General features: G+C 35.5%; 3 protein-coding genes across 3 annotated transcripts in view; 1 reads left to right on the top strand and 2 right to left on the bottom strand.

Annotated features, from left to right (window-relative positions):
- Window positions 1-199: 199 nt before the first annotated feature.
- Smp_032370 (putative short chain dehydrogenase) lies at window positions 200-3,150 on the bottom strand (the record flags this gene model as incomplete). The annotated part of the gene is made up of 3 exons (XM_018790083.1): window positions 200-415; window positions 1,061-1,528; window positions 3,007-3,150. 3 exons carry the CDS (start codon window positions 3,148-3,150, stop codon window positions 200-202), a joined length of 828 nt encoding a protein of 275 aa, XP_018655462.1.
- A 6,681-nt stretch (window positions 3,151-9,831) lies between these two features.
- Window positions 9,832-27,515, bottom strand: part of Smp_179850 (putative short chain dehydrogenase) — a gene marked incomplete at both ends in the record, with an annotated part of 21,348 nt that continues 3,664 nt past the window's right edge. Inside the window, 3 exon segments of the mRNA XM_018790081.1 lie at window positions 9,832-10,124; window positions 11,391-11,551; window positions 14,757-14,841. Coding sequence (XP_018655460.1) covers window positions 9,832-10,124; window positions 11,391-11,551; window positions 14,757-14,841 — 539 coding nt within the window.
- Window positions 21,399-22,157, top strand: Smp_179840 (hypothetical protein; the record flags this gene model as incomplete). Its single annotated transcript, XM_018790082.1, has 2 exons — window positions 21,399-21,545; window positions 22,128-22,157. The coding sequence occupies 2 exons, from the start codon at window positions 21,399-21,401 to the stop codon at window positions 22,155-22,157; spliced, it is 177 nt and encodes a 58-aa protein (XP_018655461.1).

The following is a 27,515-nucleotide window of genomic DNA, read 5'->3' as shown; positions in this document are numbered from 1 at the left end:
GTGAACATGTACCAAAATGGTTGCAAAAACGGACAAAATGTTAACTCATTCATTCACGCAAATCAGTTTGTACAAAGTGAAATCATATTGAAAATCATCATATTCTATTAACTAATCTCTCATCAAATTTGCCACAATACAATCATCAAAATGAACTCCAAATTCTGTCTACACAGTTCACATATGTAAACATTTAAATTTAGTTATCACATTTTATATTCAATAGTTCACATGTTTTATTCCAAAACCATTTTCTGTCTTCCACTTTTTGAGCATATTTTGAAGGCTTTTTCAATGTGCAATTTGAATAGTAACCTCCAGGAGTCAAGTTCTCTGTTAGTGCAGTATATAGAGTAGTTTGTGCACCTTTCCATGGTGTTGTAAGTACAGACCGGATAAATGGTTTCAGAACATTCTAAAATGAATAAGATTAATATTGCATATTTGAATAAACAGAATAATTCATAACATTGACAGGTTATTTTCAGTATCTACATTGATAAATCTTAATGATTAATGTAGTTTTGTATATAAACTTCATATATATAGGATATACATGTTGGGAACATACTCAAATATTGTCCTGTGTATTTCATTGCTTAGTAACAATTATTATACAATAGAAATTAGATTCATTAGGCATTAAATGTCTACGTCAATAAACACATTACGACTATTGTGGTGTGGGTTCCTGATATCCAAGTAAGTAGTATATGGTGATGGTCAGGGATGGAATGTATTTCAGTAGAAGATCGATTAGGTGAGTACGAGAACGGCACGCAATTGATACAAAAATGCATGGACAATTTTAATCGGAGACTGTGGACGGATATTTGCAGAAGAAACAGTCAAATTGAAACAATTGGTTGTTATTTTGTAAATTAACTGTTCCCTATATGGTTCTCATATTTTCATGAGATAATCTGTGATGCTGTGCAATAGTACATCCGATTGTTCCCAACTAGTGTTCTTATTCACAACACTATTTTATGATCAATTTTTGTTATTTCACTAAACTAAACGTTAACAAATGATAAGTAAACGTATAAAACTCTCTCACCATGGGAAAACTTGTCAGATTCCTCATCAATTCAGTACTGGTAGCTCCAGGATGTAAACTAACAGCCACTACACCACAATCTTTCAAACGTTCACTTAATTCAATAATATGCATTGCATTTGCCAATTTCGATAGACTATAAGCCTTCATTGCCTTATAATTTTTCTTACTGTACTGTAAATGAGGCTTTGGAATGCGACCATCTTTATGCAGTGAAGATGACACATTTATTATTCGTGATGGTGCAGCATTCTTTAACAATGGTAACAACAATTCTGTCAATAGAAATGGTCCAATATAATTCACTCCCATAGTCATTTCAAAACCATCTTCAGTTGTTGTATAGTTTTGTAGTATGAGTCCAGCATTGTTGATGAGAAAATCGATTTTTTTGTATCTACTTTTAATTCTATCAACAAATTCTCTGATTGATTTCAATGAAGCTAAATCAAGTTGTTCAATTATCAACTAGAATGAAATTGTAGAAGAAGAAAGTTGATGAAAACCTTCAGTAAACAAATCGTCTCGATTGTTTCAATAAAATTTGAATATAGTATAGTGGGACACAAGATATTGTACATTTGATTCATTTTACCAACTGGAATAAAGTCTAAACAACGATTGTGATAGAATTATGTGATATCATTGTGTTTCATCGTTCACCTTCAGCTTCTTACAACCATATACGTAGTGAAGTTCACTTATATATGCAGTTATTCTTATTTTCCTTCATTAGTGTCCATGATTTCATACTGTATCATATTTCAATGTTATACATCACTACATATATGATTGTAAGAAGCCGACGAGGAGACGCGAAATATAATGAATTCAACCGTTGTTTTAACCTTATTTGGGCATTATAACATTTGATTTCAAGGATTGAGGAAAGTTAGCTTTGAATGTTTTATGACTTATTAAATAATTGATTATTAGTTGTATGATATATCATTGCACCAATACAGACAGTGTAATGAGTAGATTACTTCAACAAGTCTATCATTACCAACATGAACACTTTCATTGATTGTCGGCAGGATCGATCAATAAATGAGAAAAGGAAGTTTGTTGAAATATTTTGTGCTGAAATTTCTATATGGTGGTACCAAAAATATAATACTGAATAAAGCTAATAATAACAATCATAAAAGTAACTGTGTTAATGGTATGTCGGTGAATCAACAGATGCGTTCATTCATACGTACTTTCTCAACTAATGAATATAGTGCATAAAATGCCACAAACTATTGCAAACTCACTTCAGCATTATTCGCAGACCTAATAGAGTCAGTAGCAAGCATACTTTCTGAAAGACGTTTATGAATATATAAATTAGTTTTTCGTTGCCTTCTATCACATTACTATGGCTTATTTGTTATCCTGTCTTTTCACTTCTGTCACATGGAAATATTATCATCATGTGTGCTACTATCCATATAAACAACAGAAGTATAAATTTTAACTCGACTTCGGTTCACATTATTCAAAAACTTGTAATTGTCAGTCTGAATTGATATTCACAAATGTAGATTTGTGCTGCAATTCTGTTTTCAAACGATCAAAATATAAATACTGGTGACATTCATGATAGAACTGATTACTAGCGATCAATAAACCAGTGAATGTAATGTGAAGTGATGGAAACGACTCCAGTCAATAACATGAGCTCGTCACATTATTTCAAATGTGATTCAGTGATCTGGAAGAATCATATTTTCTACAAGGCATGAATATCCTTGTGTTGAGATTGAGAGAGTGAGCATTGCGGTGTTTAATCTGAGGTTAGTACCGAGCAATTGTTGAATGCAAAGCAGTTATAGGTAGTTCTCCAGTTGATGTCAGTTTGTCATGTAAATCGTCTGAGAATACAGCAATCCTCACAAACACACACTATAATGACATGCAAACAACTCGAAGAGAATATGAATAATTCAGTATTGACATACCTGATTCCAAAAGATCGGCTTTAAAGATGACTTCACTCGACTACATGCAACATCGGTTTCTTCACTTTTCTCATTAATCTTACCATACATTTCCAACAGACGAGTTCTAGCTTCGTTGGCTCGTTCCATATTTCTACATGCCATAATGATTGTTGCACCACGACGAGCTAATTCACTGGCTGTATGAAAACCGATTCCAGTGTTACATCCTGTCACAATTGCTATTTTTCCATCCAATCGTTTGTTGATAATACATAATTTTCTCCATGAACCAATTGTCTCTTTCATTATCTTGGGCATGGTTGAGTGATTTCGATGTTGAGTTTATGTTTGATGTGTGATGCGTGAATTGTACACGAATTTAAACTGAATTGAATGTAATATCTAACCAATCATATTGATTCAATGATAACAGACAAATACTGACCGCATTATTTTGTTTATCTCCGGTACCAGTCACATACTTTTAAATGTTATTTCTTTTATATCAAATTCGGCATATTTTGATCATTCTTTAAATGAATGATATTAAATTGAGAATTTATAAGTGACCAGATAATTAACTTTATTTGGATTCAAAATGTTCTATAGAAGGAGTCAGAAAAATTTTCAATAATAAGATTATTTTCAATTCGGTACTTGTTGTGAATCTAATTATCCACTGTTGAAGCAAATATTAAATGGCCATACCGTGTCAAAGGGAATGGTTCGGATACTATTTTATACAATATACTAAGAAGTGACTATTCTTCCTTGTTTAGATTACTATGCATTAGAGATTTAATTCAACCATCGACACAGTCAGTAAACTCATTTGTTTTAAGAAGATCCAGTCAATTAGGATAGCACCAAATATATATGCGATATACTATTGAATTCAGTGGGGATTCAATGTATCATTACGTTAGATGAAATCATTGAATTTAAATTTGCAATGCGAACAAACGTGAGCATAAAATGAAACAATAAAACAAGGGAAAATAAATCAGTTGAAGTGTAATAGATAGTTCAACTTGTTCCTATAGACAAAGATTTGACTATTTTGGTCATCCTTACAAATTTTGAAGTGTACTAGAGATGTATAAAAATATGTGTTGGTTGATTGAGTTTGTTCTTATGAATAAATTTGTAGGGTTAGTATTATACTATGTGGTAACAGTCAACTACATTTTACAGAGTAGGAAATTTCATGTTTCTGAGCTGACATTCACTGAACTAGTAGGTGTTGTCTCAAATACTCAGAATATATTCTACGATGAATGTCCATGTAGATATTAGGTGAATAATTATGTGTTCATCGATTCGATCAGTCAAAGTAAATTACTGTTTAGGAAGATGTACCTATGCGTGGAGTACGTAAAATATCCACAGTGAAATTTCATAGATTTAGTTCCCTTTATTATATTGAATAGAGCAAGAACAGAGATTTCAGTAGAATAACATGGATTCATTTTTTATTTCGTTATGTTCTCATCAGCTGCTTACAACCTATAATATTCAGAATCAAAATTATTGCAAAGCTTAAATACTAATAACAATGAAGATGGATATGTATCATCATGTTGGAGTAGTGAGATTGAACACATATAATGAGTGTTGTAAATAAATGATAATATGTGAAAGACGATTCTGGATCATCAGACATGGTAACAAATAACTAATAGATTATATAATGAAGGACAGTTGAGAACCTATCCTTACCATGGTGACTTTATCGTCAGTCTACTACATCAGTCTCGCAACTTTCTTTTTCTCTCTCCTATTTGTAACTGCATTGCTTATTTCAAAGTCATGATGTTTCTTTACTTGACTGATCTGAACTTATGTTAATTGTCTGTTGTCGATACTATGTTAAGCCTATATAACTTATTCTAGCTTCTGAACAGGCCAATTTGTCCATTTTTCTTGAGTCAACTTTTGAATTTAACTTATCCACCTTAACTGTTCTTACATCAGCGTATGTGTGTACCCATTTTAACCTATTCACCACCTGTTTGTAGTTTATATTTGTACGACTATAAATATTGGATAACGATCCACTGCGCGTCATTTCACTTCGTTCTCTTCTCTTTGTTTCTCCAATCGTTTGTCTGGATCAACGATTGTATGAAATATACGTACTCGAAATCCATTCTCGTATTTGACTTATTTAATTCCGTTATACACTAATGCGAATTAAGTCGATGATTAAATACGAGTATAGGTGACATGAGTATTTAGATGACAATCAGCATACAATCAGATTAGTCAGATTTCGGGCTGATTATTGAACTAAACTACGTAAATTAAATAATAAACTATGAAATCATTCAAGGAATTCTTTCTATTGAATTGACTTTCCAAGTTGCACACGCACGAGACTGATAGGTCATGCGTTCGAATCTCACGAGCTGGATCATGGATGCGTAATGATGAAAAGTACCATACTAGCACGAAACGGCCTTCCGGTCTTTCCAGGTTTTCCATGGTGGTCTAGCTTAAATCGACTCATGAATTCTACTACTAAATTACTAAAATCTCCACGAAACCCTTTTCTGATAATTATTGTTCATATGCATGGAATTTTAAGCATATAAAGAACTGTGTATATATTAGAATACAGATTTCCTCTACCGTCCACTGTCAAATTTTGAATGACCCTTAATATATATCCAATCAGAATTACTCACTTACTTACACCTGTTATCCATCATGGAGGAGCACAGGTTTTCCACCAGTACTCTCCATCGAACTCTGTTCTGGGAAATCCATTCAGAGTGCACATATATAAAAAATGGATCTTCAAAATACAGACTTGAATATCATCAATTGGATAATTCAACTTTTATAAATTAACACCATAGTTATTGAGTAAGATACAGACGATTTAAACTCATTGTCATGTTGAATAACGAGTTGATGTTTGAAATGATAGATAGCGGATAAATCACACGTCATAGGTGGCAATCATGGATAAAATCGAACTGTGTTAAGATTGCATTCATTTATTGAATGACCGTTACTCAACTAAGGTATTGAGCTGTGTTTAATTGGTAAATTTCAGTGCGTTTATTGCTTCCATGATACTGAAGATCTTTTCGGTCATTGTTTATTTCTGACAACTGCTCAATATGACCAGGTTTATGATCGAAGACAGTACCAATGTTGAGATCGAATGAACCAGGAGCATGAGTCCCCTTACAGTTACACATTAATTTACTTGATTTATGCCAAGCAGCACGAAACCCAGCGCCAGTGTTTCCTGTCGATTACTTTCAACCATCTAACAAAAGAAATATATTTTCATACTTTCTCATTTTGTCTAGAATTCTTGGGGTTCTTCCATGTTATACATACACAAATGTGCTCGTGCAGTTAATATAAGTTGGTAAACATATTCACTAACATATATCACATGTTGTCGATTAATTTGAGGTTAACCCTTCTACTACGTGTGAGTACATTTCACTGAATCTTCAGGCAAATCAGGCCAGCAACTAATGAATTTTAGAATAATAGCAGTATTTTTCGTAATTGAGCACTATTCTTTCTTGGAAAACAAGATGTCGAGAAGACCAACTTCCAAGTATACATCTACGTATTTTGGGTACAGGAAACACAAGGATAACCAACACCAATGAATTTCTATATCAAGATTCCACAGCAATCTAGTAAAAAAAAAGCCTAAGAGCAATTCCTAACTACTCCATCAAAATATTGAGTGATCAAAACTTGATCAAGATCATACTATAGAAATACACTTGCAACTATAACCATTCAGTCAAATCCACTCAAACAGAAACGAGTACACATAAAATTACTTTATCATTGTTCTAAAATAATTTATCAGTCAAATACTTTGCTTATTTCTGTGTGTTTGTAGTTTCTGTGAAACGACACACATTCCCTTTGTATCTAGTTTGAAAATGAAAGAGACGAAGAAATATGAAAAGTCTCTAATTAGTTCAATTATACTTAACACTGAAAGCACAACAGTACAAGACGTTAATTATCAGTATAAAGAAAAATCAATATCAATGTGGTCGCAAAAATGAAAGCAACACTACTTCCAGAACAATTAGTAGTTTTGTGACCTGTTGATTTGACTCTGATATGGATGAACGTATGAATATGCTACGAATATAAATCTGCCACTTAATCCCGTCTATTACATAGGCTTATTCTGTTTGTGTGACAGCGGTAATAAGATGCTAAATACCGGTTGCGTTGGATGAACTAATTCTAAGCACTAGTTGATCCAGATAGATATTCAGAATGAAAAGTAGGAAAGCGAATCGGAGAAGGCGAGTGTGCCAACTCCCTTTAATGAAGCATGATTCAATTATTGATATCAAGGGAAAAATAAGCTACACACATGTGCTGGCAGGATAAGCAACACACACACTTACGCTGAAATAGAAGAGAGAATAATTGACATGGTTAAAGTGTGACTAAAACTGAGCGAATAAACTGGACATTCCGAAAACTAAAATAACCCGTTTTTGGTTTGACATGTTACTAGACAGTAGACTTTTATCAGATATAATCTATTTCTTAAATGACATGTCAGTATGATCAAGGCCAACAAATAATAAAGATAGTTGATGGAAATAATCAACAGAATTACTTACTTATTTACGCCTATTACCCCTCGTGAAGGAGCATAGGCCACCCATCACGATACTCTAAACAGCTCTGTCCTGTGGAGTCCCTTCCAGTTGTTTCCAGCTGCTACTCATTCTTTTGATGTCTGCCTCCGATTCTCGATGCAGAGTGTTCTTTGGTCTTTCTCTTTCTCTTTCTCATTTCCCTTCAAGATTTCAAGTTAGCTCTTACTTCGTATTGCAGTCAGATGATTTCCGCCATATATATCCTATCTACCTCCGGGGTCTTTTCCCAATTTCCTATTCAGTTGAAAATTGTGTTGTTCTCTCTCACAGTAGGATGTTGCTGATGGTATCCGGTCAACAACAGACATTGAGTATCTTATGTCGACAATTGCTTAGAAATATCTGTACTGTTTCGGTGATGGCTGTAGTGGTTCTCCAAGTTTCAGTTCAGTACAGTAGAGGTGTCTTGACGTTCGCATTAAAGGTCATGACTTTGATGTTGCTTGACAGTTGTTTTGAGTTGCATATGTTCTTCAACTGTAAGAATGCTGTTCTTGCTTTGCCAATCCTCGCTTTTACGCCTGCGTACGATCCTCCTTGTACATCGATGATGCTGCTTGCCAGGTACATGGAAGATTCCACATTTTCCAGAACGTCTCTGTAGAGTGTGATTTGGTTGGTGTTCTCTGTGTTGTAGTTGAGGATGTTCGTTTTTTTCTTGTATATTAGTAAATGCATTTAAACGTACTCAGAAAGGAGGAAATTAAGCATGAAAATATGGTAAACTATAACCTTGGTTGTTTAATTCAATGTTGAAATATGAGTTGAATGACTGAAGTTTTATCAGACAGATTAGTTTCTTTAACTTCAGTCTACAATCATCACTACTATGACGTAATTATGTGTTCATTTAGTTCACTATCATACAAAATACGGAATAAATAATTTATCTATAGACGAGACAAATAACGAATAATGTAATAATGATAATGTGATTTTTCTTATACTATGTAGCTAGATTACTTGGATAAGAAGGCCGGAAACTAAGATTCGCATATCAGAATCGTATGGAATATTTGTATATTTTTCTTATGTATGATTAAATTCAGTTACCATCCTATTTTGTCTGAAACTGGTCACAATGTCTTTAAAGAATGAGATGGGAATGTCTATGAAAAGTAGTTAGTTTCTGAGAACACATCACTTTACTAAATCGACTAATATAACAGACTTATATAATGAGCTATTATTTTCAGTAATACAGACTATCATCTTTCATATAATCGTCCTAAACACAAAAAGTAAAATAAGTAAGTGGGTTTACAGTTGATCAAATTTAATAAGTATGGACAAGGCTAATAAAATGACTCAAATAGTAGGAATCATTTAGTTGATAGACAATATGGATTCATCGCTCAGTTCCGTGGTTACATCTATTCTCGGTTGACATCAAGGACCTAAACACAACACTAGTTATCATTCGCAAACAATTCCCTTCACATCAAGATTTTGATCGATGCAAAAATTAAGATAGAAAGTCATATTTATTTTTTATTACCCTTAGGATTTAAAAATACACTAAACGTTAATTCATTTTGTTTTGGTTGTTTGAGTCTTCTCATTGATGTGTGAACTGTAATTCGTCAGTCTTGTTTTGATTTATGCGCATTTCGTGAGGATTATCTCAATCTAACCACTAAGTCACAGGTATTATAAAGAGAGATGGATGATGGCTAGCAGTGGAATTCAGTACGCGCGTTTTATCCTATTTGGAAAGCGATCAATGAAAGTCGTAAATATCAGTGAGAATATTCAAGTAACCAATACAAATTAATTAAAGTTCCCTCCATTGGACAAGTCATTGGCTACCTGGACTCAGTAGATTAGCGAACAACGCGTTAGAGTTTTAAGCGGACTGTGTTAGGTTCGAGACACGAAGTGGGCATCAACTCTGATATGCAGGTACACCTAGCTGAAAAATCCCAAATGGGACGAAACACGTGTCCCAAATTTCACTGCTAGCCACGTTTCATACAGTAAGCGTTATTTCCATAGTTCAGAAGTAACAAGAGGACGTGTTCAGTAACAGTTCATTGTATAGTTAACAGCAGTAAATTATGAAAGATGTGATTCATCTATAAGCTTATACTCGAATTTATTATTTCTTTAAATAGACTATTTTCAAAGCTTTGAATTTAATTAGGACACTGAGATCCCAGAAAATACCACTTCTTTCTTACTTACCTTTAGAATTAGTACCCCAGAGACTAGTTACCATGGTGTTGCTTAATTCTGGGCTTCCAATTGATGTGTGCTTTGCAGTCATTGGTTGCCTACTCACTCCACCTACTCTGGTAGTTGGCCTAGGACCTAATGCAGCCATTTCTGCGTGTGCTGCTGCTACGCTTGGATCCAAAGACCGACTAACTCTAACTGAATGTCTTGGGGATAATTCTTGAGCTAAAGATAAGCTATTATCTTCCGCTAAACCACCGTTGATTGATGATACGCTGAATATATCTTCATCATCTATAAAATAATCAAAATAAGACTATTAAACTAAGATATATATATGTACATATTTCTTAAAATCAAGACAAGCTTCAATTTGTTGGATTACATTGCCTTCATTGTCTTTCTCTTCAATTGTTTACCAATTCGATGATCTGTAAATTCTTTATATTGTTACAAAAGAGAATTATACTACTACATTGGTTTTTTAGCTTTGACAAACTTGGAGAGATCCAGTTTTATCGAAATCTAACATCAATTGAAAAGAATTAACCGGAAATTATAAAGAATGAAATGAGATTCGAAATTTACGTAGATCCGTGTATAAGAGTAATTAATGTGATGAAATATTTTTCTGTACATTATCAGTGATTCTGAATTAAAAAAATTAAACTGAACTGGGAAAATTTTCAGTTGGTCCCTATTTTTGGTTACTTGCTTCGATCCATCTCTTTTATAAACTAGACATTTAAGGTGATGATAAATGTATTAGAAATGAAAAGAAAACTGTGTTCAGACATGAAGAGAATTTCAAGTGAATGTGCAACAACAAATGGACATTATGATGAAATGTATGCTAACAAGATTTCATGCAAACATGTTTAATAATACAACAGTCAGTCAGTCAGATCTTGAGTGTTGTTAGAGGTATGAGGGTAGTTATCACTTCCCGGTTGCCCACACCGTGAAAGGGTTCTTCTAGAGGTACCTGAGAAGGAAATTGGGTTAGAAGTGGTCGTAATGACCTGAGAGAGTGACCGCAGTGCCCAAGGGACAACTGTTTGAGGTCGGTCACACACGACCTTTTTGTGGCTAACTTTTGTGTTAGCTCCATACTTGTTGGGACCTTACCGCCGGAGACGGATATCCGTGGGATAAGGCGAGGTGTGCATTTTCAGAGTCGACCTTTCGTAACCCCATCCCTCCTTGTGGGAAGACTGCATCGCTGTTATGCTGGTTGTCTGAAGGAAACACCTTACTGCTCTTCACACCTCTGTACAGTCAGCAGTACGACTTCACCTTCGGACCTTGAGTTTGCTGCTTTTAGTCTTACCGCTCTTCGACCGACCTGTCTGGCATGGTAGGACCTTGAGGAACGATTGTTTCAGTCAATATAGCTCGATTGGTTCATCACGATAGGCAAGACCGACCACCACGTCAAGCTAGCAGCAACGGTTCTATGAAGATCCAAATGAAGATTTATGGTATTCATATATAATAAGAAATTTGTAAAAATAATGAGAGATACTTTTTATAAATCAAATTATAAAATTTGAAACTAACCCGTTTTTAAATTTTGATTTTTATATGAAGCGAATTTCACTCCCTGTGGACTGTTGTTTTTCTGTTGGATAGAACTATTATTAATACTGTTATTAGATTTATAATAGGATGTTATTGGTTTTAGGGGATTTGTTGATTTATTTGATGATCCCGATGTTAATCTTTGCATAGAAAACGAAAGGAAATATGTAAAATATTAGAAATCAAGCAGAAAAAATAGGTTGATATTGGGAGTTCACAGGTAGTTAACGGAAAAGGTTGAAACAGTAACTTAATGCTAGTTAGCATTAGTCAATACGGTGTGCCAGTAATCTCATTGGAACCAGAGCTTCCAGGAGGATAATAACTTACCTCAGTAATTTCAAATAAAGATAATAGCACTGAAATATTTACAGCATAAACAATCTCCTGAACGATCGAGAAATTCACACTGATTAACCACTTAACATCAAACAAAGTGGATTGTAATTTCAAGTTATCTAGACTGATGATTCAATCACAATTCGATCCATAGATTTCAGTCATCAGTAAGGCCTGTGAAAGATGATATTGTTTGCTGCTACTATAAAGTCAATTATTGTAAATTTAGTTAATGTTCAGTGTAGTACTGTACAATATAGTAGAAAATATATTCGTGAAACGTTGAATACAGTAATGATTTAGGCATCATTGTTGCTTTTTGGCTCAGTTTAAGACAGATAAGAGTCTACCTATAGTCTTTATTTTCACTAAGTCGGAACATAAATATTATAGACTTCGAATACATTATTTTCATTTGGACTGTTTTATTCAGTCAATCAGTCAGTTACAATGTAGAACTTTGTACGTACGTACATCAGTTCAAGTTGACACACCATATGAGCACAGAGATGCAGTTGTCCATTCAAATCCCATGGTGGTAGAGGTAGTAAGAGTATATGCAGTAATCCGAAAGATTAGGGTTTGAAGATGTTATTGAAGGAGTTTAATACAGTGAAATAAATTTGGAAAGAGAAAAAAGAGACAGGGACATGAAGAATCCAGATAATTAGAATTTGACAGAACACAAAGAGAGGATGCACCTTCGCCATGGAAAACGATTTTGAGCCATGTCATTCAAGGTCTCTAACCATCGATTGCTAACATCTCGCGGATCCCAACCAGGTAGTCTACACCTACCAATATGACTCAGTTCACTTGTCAATGACTTCCTACACCATAAAACATTGCACATCGGAGCAGTCGGTGGTTGGGCATACGTACACGTATCCCAGACATCTCAACTGATGAAGTTCCACTACTTCATCAACCGATTTGCCATCCTTACTTAGTGCCCGTTTCCTAACAACTGTATTACTTACTCGGTGATCCTAGGATATACGAGCAATGCTTCGAAGACACCTATGATCGAATACTAGTAGCCTACGAATATCCTCTATTCTTATCGGCCATGTTTCACTGCCATAAAGTAGGACGGAACGAACTGCTGCTCAGTAAACCCGTCTTTTGGTTGGTAGACGGATATCTCGCCTACGCTTTAAATGATGCAAGTTGGCGAAAGCTAGACGAGCCTTCTGTATCCTTGCTGAGATTTTGTCACACACCAGACCACAAGGGCTGATGAAACACCCAAGATAAGTGGAGCGGTCAACAAGCTCAACTACTTCACTTCAAGTGCCGATGCAACCCAATCCTGAAGAAGCAATTTGCACTTCGAGGGGGAGAATCACATCTCGAACACACCTGTATTGTTGCTTATAGTGGTCAGAAGACTGCATTTTGTCAGCGTCTTCACCGAATAAAACTATGTCGTCGGCGTATTCTAAGTCGACAAGTGAATCTCCCGGTAAAAGTTCAACTCCAGGAGATTGAGATGATGAAAGTGATATCTCTAAAAGCATGTCAACGACAAAGTTAAACAAGAATGGGGAGAGTGGACAGCCCTGACGAACACCACTTGAGGTAACCAATTCTGATGGCAGTTCGCCATAGGCTCTAACTCGACCAGTTGTGTTCGAGTAGAGAGCTTTTATGAGGTTAATGTACTTCTTTGGTACTCCTTTCAGTGACAAACACTGCCATAGAACCTCACGATCAACAGAGTCAAATGCCGCCTTAAGGTCAAGAAATACTACTATTGTGGGACGTCTGAATGTGTGCCTATGTTCTAGGACCTGACGTAGAGTGAATATCTGGTCTATACAACCACGTCCAGGTAAAAAACCAGCCTGGTTTTCTCTAGTCTGCTCTTCATGAGGTATAGTAAGGCGCGGTTTCAGGAGACCAGGAATAACGTCCTGCGTGCCCAAATCGTCTGCCCTAGCGGTGCAAGATAATAAAGGGACTTGCGAAGGGTTAGTCGTGGAGATAAGAGAGTTATTAGGAGGTGTAGGAAAGATTTGAATATGGCCAACTTGGTCTTGTGCGCTGTCACGGGTATGAGGGTTAATATCACTTTCCGGCTGCCAAAACCGTGGAAGGGTATTTCTTGAGGGATCTGAAAATGAAATTGAATTAATGTTGGTTTTAACGACCTGAGAGAGTGACTGCAGAGTCCAAGGGACGTTCGGGATTTATAGTTGTAAAAATTCAAATTTATTTCAAATAACTTAATACCGATGAATTTCAGACATTTCAAGAATATCTTCCTGATACTTCATTCATAAAACATGAACACATATATGGAGCGTTGAAGTGTCAGAGTTAATATTACAGATAACATGTACCTCCTAATTCGTAATTGTGATTATTTACATTGAATTGTGAAAAATAATCATGAAAATTTTCTTTATCAACTAGTCTATATTCATGTAAATGTCTAATTACGTAATCCTGTAGAGGACGTTGCACTTTCATATACGATTAAAATAAAGAAAACGTAATACTTATTATTATAATTTGGTTTTATATAAATGACATTTAATTGACCGTAATTCTCAAAATGATAAGAATTCGGAGTATTTTTATATAGTTAAGATCATGAGTCAATTGAAGCTACACCACCATGGAAAACCTGGAAGCACGGCCGTTTCGTCCTATTGTGGGACTCCTCCACGATCCTACCTCGCAAGTTTCGAACCCAGGACCTACCAGTCTCGAGCCAGAGCATTTAACCGATAGACCACTGAGCAGGCATCCAGCGTTGTTAGTGTCTAACCTCAACTAATCCGGAGTATTTCTAATTAAGGAACACTAAACATCACTATTCTGCCCTTGTTAGAACAAATCGACTCAATTTAAGAGGTGTTCTCAACTATCATTTTATCGAGAATAAATGATAGTTGAAAATAATGTCATTTCTATAATTAATGGAAATCAACACGATTATTTATCACAATTTACAATACTACTTAATTATGGATTTAAGTAAAATCAAATTGTGCTTACTGTTGAGATTTATTGATTTCAGCTGCAACAATATTTAAATCTTCCGTTTCTGAATCCCATTCATCATCTTCACTGCTTGGTACAACTGATAAATTACTAGTAGTATTAGTAGTATTTGGTTTTGTACCGAATGTCACAACTCGTTGATCATGACTAAAATGAATCTCAGGTGAATTAGATATAGTTTGTTTTTGTTGAACAGTACTACTGTTATTATTACCATTATTATTATTATTATGTAGGCAAGTTGGATATTTTTGAGAAGTCATTTGTAATTGTGATTCATTTGTAGGATTCTGTTTAGGCATGGTTGGTGTTAATTTACTGCCGAAATTACTTTCTTCTGAAACATATTGAAGTTGAGGACTTGATCTTTGTAAAAGTGGTCTAAGTGAAAAGGGAGAACATGATTTTATTCTTCATCCATTTAAACAACAAAACGATTGATGGAACAAAAATTCTTGTAGAGTACATTTCCTTAATTCAGTTGACTTGTATCTAGACCACCATAGAAAACCTGGAAACACTGGACGGCCGCCTCATCTTATTGTGGGACTCCTCGGCAGTGCGCATCCACGATCCCGCCTCGCGAGGGAGATTCGAACCCAGGAGCTATCTGTCTCGCGCATGAGCGCTCAACCACTAGACCACTTAGCCGGCATTAAACCGTGGTAATGTCTAACTTCAACCAATCCATGAAGTTGAGCATCCATTCACCAATGTCTTCAGTGAGTTGATATCTCACAACAGACCCGGTTGAACTCCACTGATTACTGCTTCTCACTAGAACTCCAGGAAATACCTCATGCAGCCAGTCACTGGTGAGCATATGATAAGGGGGTTGTTTGTTACATCCGAACGAAGAATAAATAAATGTTAACTGATAAGGATTATTTCTGGACTAATATTACATATATTTTTATTGGATAACTATTAAGTTAATACATTATGTGTTTATTCATAATTCTTTTGTTATAAGCTTCCATTTAACCTATCGACTACTCTTATACGATTTGCCATTCTTAACTTATTCCCAATTTATTCGTTACAGTCTCTCACAATCATAGCCACATTCTGCTTTGATTTTGTATAATTGTTATTTTTTATTTTATGGTATGATGCGGAAGCTGAAATTGTGTTCTGGACTCAACGAGCAAGGTAAAGCATTATAGCAACCATCCTATAATCAATTCCGATTATAGTCAATTTTGGTTAAGCCCTTTTTATAACTTACTTAACAGACATCGTTATTTGGATAGTAACAATTTGCATATATCTTTGCACTGTTATACCACTAGAGCACATGACGCTCTATCCGAAATGTTGACTACTTAAATATCACTCGATGACTCATACTCCTCCCCATATATGTACGCACGCAAATATTATTATCAGCCTTTGTTTTGCTTTGTTGTGCCCTTATTAAATTTTGACTATAAATTGCCTATGTAATTGCTTGCTATTCGCTCGCTTGCTCCTCGTTCGTTTCCTTCGCTTGTTCGCCTGTTCACTCGCTCGTTCATATTCGCTCAGGTGTTGTTAACTTTCTAACCTGAGTTATTCGACAATAAACTGTAGTTGCTCCTATCCTTTGTCTTCTGATTTTACGCACCGTTAAGATTAGAATTATAACGGTTATCGAAGTAAACGATTAACAAATCGCGGCACTACAGCATGACAAGAAGAACTGATTAAGACTCAAAGTTAATTCTAGGTTGCTCGTGCTGGTTAACGCATCATTTATTTGGCACAAGAACAAGGTTTAATCAGTCGGTATTCTGATTAGTGATTTTGTTATATGATAGTTGACAGGGGCAAAAGTCATAACAATGTTTATAAGACTAAAGTAAATGAAACTAACAGATGTTATTGTTGTTTATGATGTTCTAAAAAACTTGTCTTTATTGTGCTTTCGGTTTCTACAAGTCAATTGTTAGAAAATATTTGAAAAAAACTTTGGATGGTAAGTGATTTAATCTTAACAGAATTTTGTATTCTTGAAAACAGATTTGGTTTAAAAAAAACGAACGGGTTCCATTGATTCGTTTTAAAAAAAGGAAGACATTTCAGCAAAGAAAACTTTCTTTTCGATGATATCATTTTCTGAAGCTGCACAATTGTACTTATAGATAATTGTACATCTAGTAGTCTACAATGAAACAGAAGAGTCTTACACAATTATAAAAGATATTCAAGCTTATTCAACTGGAATTCAATGAAGATGAAGTAATGTCTCAAGATAATCAAACGATTTCAAGTATTGAGTAATAATAATTATACAGAAAGCCAACCTAAAACGGGCAATATACGAGCATCCAGAGTTGGCTACCGCTGATCAGGAAGAGAAATTAGATTTATTCTCTATTCTCAAAAACCGAACGAATATGCATTGATGACAACTGACGATGAGCTGAATAGAATCCTACAAACTATTCTAGAGAATCTCTTTCAACCCAATCTGATTGGCAGTAATCTAAAACTCTAACATAAAGTTCAAGATAATTCAAATGTCACGAGGAAGGTTTTATTCTTGAACATCGAATTCAAGGAAAATCCGGAAGCTGAGATATTAAAGAAAAAACTTTCCAGATCCTTGAGGAATTTTTATTCAGCAGAGTTACGAACTGTTTTCTCCGGCAAGAAACTGATTCAGGGAAGTGTGGTGGTCGATATTCGATATTATCCCTAACTTCGTATATTATTCGTCTTGATTACCGTTACTCGTTAACGTCCTAACGGTGTGTAAATCAGAAGGCGAATACGAAGGGTCGATTGCGTTTATTATTGAACCACACACAGATATCCAATATTACAGGCACGTTAAGCAAGCATGAAAGAGCAGTGCCGTAAAACAGGCGAGTGAGCGTGCGAGCCGCTTGAGTGAGTAAGCGTGTACAATACGGTGTAGCGTAGAGCAGAGCAGCGAGCAAGCAGTAAACAGGATTAAGGTGTACATATATATATAAGTGGAAAAGTATGAGTCATTGGATCAATTAAGCGATTAATAATAATGCTAGCGGAATGAATACATGCGTAGGCAGTAAGCAATGTTCAAGCGTATATAATAAAAGTACAATGGTATAGATAGGTTGTTATTGTATGAATGACTGTCCATTAAATAAGTTAACAAAAGGGCTTAGCCAGGTTAGATGTAAACAAACTCAATTGTATCTGAGTTGCTATAGAAGTTTCAAGGATAAACTGGCGTGAAGCAGACTATGCTGGGCATACCAAGTATGCACGTGGTAAACGAATATCTGAGCACTAACGTGAATGGTAGTCTAAAGGGCAATACAAATAAAACAACAGCTCAGTTCATGAACACGTGGTTAATTCAGATATCACCGCATCACAGGAAATCTCCGCTCAAAATCTTCTAGAAAGTAAAGAGAACTGACTCAAAAAAGGTATAGATGAAGAATGTTTCGTACAGCTCAGGCTATAGTAATTCAACAATCCAAACACAAAATACTGTGTACAGGAGATTCACGTTCAATTTCTTATTCTCCCATGGTTGTGGCACCCTTTCGAATTTTACGAATTATGATTGCTAAGTATTACCTTTTACGTTTTTTACCCCTTTATTAAGTGGACGGTTTTCAATATTGTTTATTCCATAGATTTCACCCTTTATTACTTTCAATGCTATTACATAACGTAAGCTCTTGAAGATTTTTAATTAATTTTATAGTTGAATTCATGAGTTAATTAAAGCTAGATCACCATGGAAAACCTGGAATCACTGGATGGCTGTTCTTAATTACTCTGCTAAATGATACAACCCTTCGATTCAATACTTAAAAAGTTGGATTACATTGAAATAACATCCTCACATTCATAATTTATTCTACCTAATACTTGAAATCTTTTGATAATCTTGACAATACTATCCAACACCAATTCATTTTTATTGACTTCCACTTGAATAAGCTTGACTATCTTTGATAGTTTTGTAAAACTCTCCTACTACACATAAAAAATCACCTATAAACACTATTGTACAGCTTCAGAAAGTGATATCATCAAAAAGAAGATGAGGGTAAACAAAAAAACTGGTGGTTCTTCATTCGGTTAAAAAACGCATGACGTGAACAACTTGAAGACCTGGCAGTTAGTCGGAAAGTAAAGCACTCAGCTGGAATATGACTTGCCCACTAAAGAATAAATAAAATGTCTTAACATTTAAAGTGAATATATGGTCAATGTAAATTATTGTACCACAGCAAAAAGAGGTTAAAAAAAGCATGTTTACTTTGTTTCAGAGAATCCTATTTCTTTTCTACTTGGTGAATTTATCATTCCTGTCATGGTAGATTGACTTCTTCCAATCTCATTATTTACATTATTACATAAAATACTTGAAAATTAGTCGGTAAAGCATTATTATACAGCTCATGTTTAGGTGACGAATAAGATCGTTATTTAAAATTATACTGAAGTTAATCTATTCAAATGTAATTAAGGTAAGGATCCTGATTACTTTCAAACAATCAGTAGTGTAACATTATTGTGAACATCTCTTGGAAAACGATATCTATGATTGTGCTTAGATATACTGTTGCATGAAATGACTGTTGTAATGATCTGAGCAAATCTTTAAATTATTTATTTTCATTAATGAAACTGATTGACTTCAGTTATTTTCCATGTATGTGATCAAGTATATGCCAAAAATAATTACAATAAATGAGAATTAATAAACGACAGACAAACGAACTTTCGCAAGACAATCTTATCTCTTCCTTTATTTTCTCTATTTTTCGTCAGAATCAGTAACATATCAAAATAATATTATGTCGAATGTATATATTCTATTTTTGTTTTACAGAGAGTCCTGGAGTGAACATCAACTCTGAGATGCGGGTGCATCAACTGATGAGTCCCCAAAATGACGAAACGCGAGTTCTGACTTACACTGCTAGCTATTCTTCTTATTTGCCTACAGAGATAATGGTTTTCATGACCACTTTTAGACAGAGAAAAAGAGAATGTCAATTTATTTAGAAGGTGGAAAATTCAATGTTTCAATTAACTTTCTAATAGTAAAACGTTCATTATTAAATATTTGATAATGATAATGAATAATTCCATAAAAAAAGAAATAAATGTTCAGTTGTTTATAAACACTGGAGGAAGAAATCAGGGAGAAGCGCTGGAAGTGGATAGGATACAAATTGAGAAATAATGTATTTTTCGACATTATATCGACGGGAACAAACTCTACTCTCCTTCGCAATTTCGATCTTGCACGTGACAAATAATCAAAATGAAGTGGGAATTATTATTTACACTATCATAATCCACCATGGATGACATGTTTCGTTTTCTACCATTTTCTCTGGCTAACATGAAAAATGTAAAGTTTTCTAAGACGAAAATACCACTCCATGATACGGACGTGTCAAGTGTAGCGCACTCAGTTATGATGGAAGAAAAATTACAACATAGCAGAAGTCATACTTCCAATTAATTTTATGATAAAAACTATTTGAAACTATCTTCAACTGAGTAGTGGCTAAACGAAGGAAAACATGACCACACTTACTGACTACGATACACTTAGATGACTTGACAACATGGAGTTTATACACAGGCTATATTAACAGTAAGCGTAATATTTGCTATATATAACGGAAGTAGTGGCTCGGCAATTCGACCAATTTATATTTTTGGGCTATATATAGTTTTACTTTAAAATGAGGCATTTGAATATCACATATTGATTCAAATCGTAATTTTTTTTTTATCTTCGACACTTACTTCTTTGATAAACATGTGTGAAACCAAAATGACAAACAATAAGAAATGTAGTGAATACATCACATTTTCTGTGTTCTTAACCTTCTATATACACATTAATTTCATAAACAAAATGATTTACATAAAGTAAGAACTATAGGGATGACATTAATTTAGATGAAATCTCAACAGGGATACAGAAGGCTCATCTAGCTTTTGCCCACTTGCGTCATTTATGGCGTAGGCGAGATATCCGTTTAGCAACCAAAGGACGGGTTTACTTTGCAACAGTTCGCTCCGCCATATTTTATGGCAGTGAAACATGGTCGGTAAGAATAGGCAATATTCGTAGGCATAACTCAGGAATGGTAAATCATACATTAATAGTTCATAGATCAAAACAAAGCTTATAATAAGAGGGCTACGAATATGAATAGTTTAGTTCTTTAACAACTATACAACAAAAATATACACATAATATTTGTTCATAAAGGGATCCTCAAAGTTACCGTTCACTATTGTTAACGGGATATGACCATATTTATTATTCTTATTTATGGATGTACATAAATTTCAAATTTCATTTCATTCTTTATAATTTTCAGTTAATTCTATTCAATTGATGTTAGATTTCGATAAAACTGGATCTCTTCAAGTTTGTCAAAGCTAACAAACCAGTGTAGTACTATTATTCTTATTTGTAACGATATAAAGAATTTACAGATCGTTGAATTGGTAAACAAATTAAGAGAAAGACAATGAAGGCAGTGAAATCCAACGAATTGAAGCTTGTTTTGATTTCAAGAAATATGTACATATATATATATATATATATAAACCTTAGTTTAACAGTTTTATTTTGATTATTTTATAGATGATGAAGATATATTCAGCGTATCATCAATGAACGGTGATTTAGCAGAAGATAATAGCCTATCTTTAGCTCAAGAATTATCCCCAAGATATGCAATTCTAAGTTTCCGGTATTCTTATCCAAGTTATTTAGCTACACAGTATAAGAAAAGTCACATTATCATTATTACATTATTCGTAAGTACCTAACATTTTAAAGATTTTCACGCATTTAACTTTCCGTAAAGAAACTATGGTATTGGTCTTGTCAATAAATTAATTATTTATACCGATAAGCACTCTACACTGCTCGTACGGTTTTCGTATGTCACTGTTCAAATCGATAATTCGCTGCTCTCTGATTGGCGGTCTTATCACATCATACGTTAACAAGGCATCCACTTGGCCACAAGTTATAACAATAGGATAGTAATTGCATTGAATCTTATATAAGAAAAATACACAAATAATCTATACGTTTCTGATATGCGAATCTAGGTTCCCGGCCTTCATGTCCAAGTGATTTAGCTACATAGTATAAGAAAAATCACATTATCATTATTACATTATTCGTAAGTACCTAACTATCGGTAAAGAAACTATGTTATTTGTCTCGTCTATAAACTAATTATTTATGCCGTAATTTGTATGATGGTGAACTAAATAAATACATAGTTGCTACGAAATGGTGATAGTTTTAGACTGAAGTTAAAGAAGCTAATCTGTCTGATAAGCCTTCAGTCATTCAACTCATATTTCAACAATGAATAAAATAATTAGGTTTATGGTTTACCATATTTTCATGCTTAATTTCATTATAACAATACTTCTTTATCATAAATAGCGAATTTTAGCCTAGTGAACTTAATTTTATTCAATGTTGTTTATCGTCTGAATTTCATACATATTTTTTAGCCGCCAGTCCAATTACTAAATCCTAGATGAAGAAGACATTTCTTTGGTAGCTTATGACTGCTCAATTCACTCCTGATAATGTTATGTCCTAATAGATAGGTGGTGTTCAAATAGGACTACCTATGCTTCAGCATTGACTGATGTCATGTTAAAGTATTGTGAACAGTGCTTTAACAACGACCATGAGAGAGAAGTAAGCCAAACTCAACGTACGTATCAAATACGATACAGAGGAAAAGAAAATCTATTTCACATATCGGCGTTTCGGAGGTGAGATTACTAGAACAAATAACCGCAGAATTAATGCCTCAATAACGATTGCTTATCCAGCAGCAAGAATACGAACGTTATGCAAAGCGAACTGCTCACTCAAACAAACAAATATCTATTAGGCCTCCTTTCTGAGTACTTTCAAATGCATTTACTTATTTACATTTACTTGTCAAAGCATATACAATGGAAGAACAGAGAGGAGAGTACATGTTCGCATTTCTGAGAATATTTCAAAGACTTCGAGAATGAAATAGCTCCACATTTAATTGATTCTGAGGATATCATTGAGATTTCTCAATACTTCAAAATAATCAGTAGAGAAAAAAGGCAGCATATCTTCGGGTTTGCTGATGACGTGGCAATGAAAGAGGTAGTAATCAACTTATTAGCACATCGGCAAATTCATGGGTCTCACTAAATCACACTAAAGAGAACCTGACCAATCATATTTGCATCACGAAAAAATTCAGAAGGTCAATAGAAAACATGAGAACTAAGGGAGAGGCTTACATAGATTCAGACCGAGACCCAGATCAGTATTCAAGAAAGGAAGAATAAGAAGACAGCAATTAACAACAGCCGAACAAGAACAGAGCACATCAAGCCACAGACCAAATACACAGAAGTAAACAAGCAAGTGAAGAGGAACATTAGATTTGACGGGCAGAAATACGTGGAAGGCCTAGCAAAGACAGAGGACAGCGCTGCGTGAGAAAGAAATATGAAACAACAAAGATACAAGGATACAACGAAGAAACTGGCAAGTAAACACAGAAAACCTGATAGACTAGTCAAGGATAAAGAAGGCAAGAAAATCACTGAGATTCGAGAACAGTGGAACAGGTGGATAGGACACTCTGAGGAACTCCTGAATAGACCAGCTCTATTGACCGGACATCGAAGCAGCACTTACAGATATTCCTATAGATGTCACTCCAACAACGATAAAAGAAATCAGCATAGTTATCAGACCAGTCGTGAGTGGGAGAGCAGAAGGACCTGACAATATACCAGATGGAGCACTGAAGTCAGACGCAGAAGTAACTGCAAACATGTTCCATGTGTCTATTGAAGAATTTGTGAAGAGAAACAAGTTCGATAGACCGGAAAGAATGATATTTCATCAAAATATCAAAGAAAGTAGATCTGAGCAGGTGTGAGAACTACAGAAGCAGCACACTACTATCAGTACCAGGAAACGTTTACAACAGAGTCTTGTCCAACCAAACCAAAGATTCAGTAAAAACATAACTTCGAGATCAACAGTCTGAATTCCGTACAAATTGATCGTGCGCAAACCGAAATGGAAACACTACCAATCATTGTCGACCAAGAAATTGAATGGAACACATCGATATACATCAACCTCTATGACTATAAGAAAGCGTTTAACAACATGCATAAGAGAAGTCCATGGGGCCTTGGCCGACAATATAGTGTACCTGAGAAGATTTTGCAACATCATACGGAATTCATACGACGGACTATAGTGCAAAGTCTTGCATGGAGAACAGCTGATAGATGTATTCCATGTGAAGACTGATGTCAGACAAGACTGCTTACTTTCACTCTTTTTCTTCCTCCTGTTGGGTGACTGGATATGAAGACCTCCACATCTGACGGGAAACAAGGAATAAAATGGACAGCTTGGATGCAGCCAGACGATTTGGACTTTGTGGGTGACCTAGCCCTTCTACCCCATACACACCAAAAAATGCCGGAGAAGACAGCCAGTGTAGCAGCAACCTCCGCAGCAGTAGTTTTCAAAATATACAAGAGAAAAACGAACATCCTCAACTACAACACAGAGAACACCAACCAAATCACACACTACAGAGACGTTCTGGAAGATGTGGAACTTCTATGTACCTGGCCATCAGCATCGTCGATGGACAAGGAGGATCGTTCGCGGACGTAAAAGCGAGGATTGGCAAATCAAGGACAGCATTCCTACAGTTGAAGAACATATGCAACTCAAAACAACTGTCAGTCAACATCAAAGCCATGATCTTCAATACTAACGTCATGAGGCTTCTACTGTACTGAACTGAAACTTGGAGAACCACTACAGCCATCATCAAGAAAGTACAGGTGATTCTGAACAATGGTCTACATAAGATACTCTATGTCTGTTGTTGGCCGAGAACCATCAGAAACATCCTACTGTGAGAGAGAACAACACAATTGGGAAATTGGGAAAACATCCTGAAGGTGGACAGGATATACATTGCGGAAATCATGCGATTACAATACGACGTAAGAGCTAACTTGATATCCTGAAGGGAAACGAGAAAGAGAAAGACCAAAGAACACTCTGCATCGAGAATCGGAGGCAGACATCAAAAGAATGAGTAGCAGCTGGAAACAACTGGAAGGGACTCCCCAGGACAGAGCTGTTTAGGGTGTCGTGATGGGTGGCCTATGCTCCTTCATGAGGGGTAATAGGCGTCAATAAGTAAGTAATTCTGTTGATTATTTCCATCAACTATCTTTATTATTTGTTGGCCTTGATCACACTGACATAACATTTAAGAAATAGATTATATCTGATACTGTGGTGTGGTCTACTTATATCCATATAAGTAGTATATGGCGATGGTCAGACATAGAATGTATTTTGGCAGAAGACCGATGAGGAAAGGACTGAAATGAAGCGCAATCGGTAGTAAAATGCATGAACAATGGAGTTAGAGAAGATGAACTGTAATTTTTGCTTAAATACATTTGATTGTCCCCAGTGGTGTTCTGTTCACTGCAATAGAACTCTACTGTCTAGTACCATGTCAAACCAAAAACGGGTTATTTTAGTTTTCGGAATGTCCAGTTTATTCGCTCAGTTTTAGCCACACTTTAACCATGTCAATTATTCTCTCTTCTATTTCAGCGTAAGTGTGTGTATTGCTTATCCTGCCCAGCACATGTGTGTAGCTTATTTTTCCCTAGATATCAATAATTGAATCATGCTTCATTAAAGGGAGTTGGCACACTCGCCTTCTCCGATTCGCTTTCCTACTTTTCATTCTGAATGTCTATCTGGATCAACTAGTGCTTAGAATTAGTTCATCCAACGCAACCGGTATTTAGCTTCTTATTACCGCCATCACACAAACAGAATAAGCCTATGTAATAGACGGGATTAAGTGGCAGATTTATATTCGTAGCATATTCATACGTTCATCCATATCAGAGTCAAATCAACAGGTCACAAAACTACTAATTGTTCTGGAAGTAGTGTTGCTTTCATTTTTGCGACCACATTGATATTGATTTTTCTTTATACTGATAATTAACGTCTTGTACTGTTGTGCTTTCAGTGTTAAGTATACTTGAATTAATTAGAGACTTTTCATATTTCTTCATCTAATTTGGTTTTAAATTAAATGCACGTGGAATGTGTGTTATTTCACAGGAATTACAAACACAGAGAAATAAGTAAAAGTATTTGACTGATAAATTATTTTAGACTAATGATGAAATCAGATTTCGGGTCACTAAATTTTTTATTAATTTATGTTCAATTACTTTATTAATTAATAATAATGATTACTTACTTACTTACTTACGCCTGTTACTCCCAATGGAGCATAGACCGCCGACCAGCTTTCTCCAACACACTCTGTCCTGGGCCTTCTTTTCTAGTTCTATCCAGTTCTTGTTCATTCTTCTCATGTCTGTCTTTATTTCTCGGCGTAATGTGTTCTTTGGTCTTCCTCTTCTCCTTTGACCTTCAGGATTCCATGTGAGGGCTTGTCTTGTGACACAATTAGGTGATTTCCACAAGGTGTGCCCAATCCACTTCCAGCGCTTCTTCCTGATTTCTTCCTCCGCTGAATGGAATCTGGTTTGTTGTCTCCCACAGTAACTTGTTGCTGATAGTGTCTGGCCATCTGATCCGAAGTATTTTGCGTAGACAACTGTTGATAAACACTTGTATCTTCTGGATAATGGCTTTCGTAGTTCTCCACGTCTCCGCCCCATACAGTAGAACTGTCTTGACATTTGTATTGAAAATTCTAACATTGGTGTTGGTTGACAATTGTTTTGAGCTCCAGATGTTCCTCAATTGTAAATATGCTGCTCTTGCCTTGCCGATCCTCACCCTCACATCTGTATCTGATCCACTGTGTTCATCAATGATGCTGCCCAGATATGTAAAGGTTTCCACATCCTCCAAAGCTTCTCCGTCAAGTGTAATTTGATTGGTGCATATTGTATTGTGTCGGAGAGTCTTGCTTTTCCCTTTGTTTATATTGAGACCTACTGATGCTGAGGCTGCTGCTACACTGGTCGTTTTCTCCTTCATTTGTTGTTGCGTTTGTGATAGAAGAGCCAGATCATCCGCGAAGTCTAAATCGTCAAGCTGCATCCTGTCTGTCCACTGTATCCCGTGATTTCCTCCAGATGTTGACGTCTTCATGATCCAGTCGATCACCAGGAGAAAGAGAAAGGGTGAGAGTAAGCAACCTTGCCTAACACCGGTCTTTACTTCAAACGAGTCGGTGAGTTGTCCTCTGTGGACGATTTGGCAGTTTAGTTCATCATAGGAGTTCCGTATGATATTGACTATCTTTTCAGGCACGCCGTAGTGTCGAAGAAGCCTCCATAGTGTCGTCCTGTCCACGCTATCAAATGCCTTCTCGTAGTCGATGAAGTTGATGTAGAGTGATGAATTCCATTCAATTGATTGTTCCACAATGATCTGTAGAGTTGCGATTTGATCTGTGCACGATCTATCCTTACGAAATCCAGCCTGTTGATCTCGAAGTTGGGTATCTATGGAGTCCTTCGTTCTGTTTAACAATACTCTGTTGAAGACTTTTCCTGGTATTGAGAGAAGAGTGATGCCCCTGTAGTTGTCGCACTTGCTGAGATCGCCTTTCTTTGGTATCTTGATCAGAAGTCCTTTTTTCCAGTCTTTTGGTACTTGTTCTTCATCCCAAATCTTACTGAAGAGGATGTGGAGTATCTTGGCAGTTGCTG

Source organism: Schistosoma mansoni, chromosome W, assembly GCF_000237925.1.
Source record: "Schistosoma mansoni strain Puerto Rico chromosome W, complete genome".
NCBI lineage: Eukaryota > Metazoa > Platyhelminthes > Trematoda > Strigeidida > Schistosomatidae > Schistosoma > Schistosoma mansoni.
Note: the sequence above shows the minus strand (reverse complement) of the source record. Positions and strands in the feature narration are given on the sequence as shown.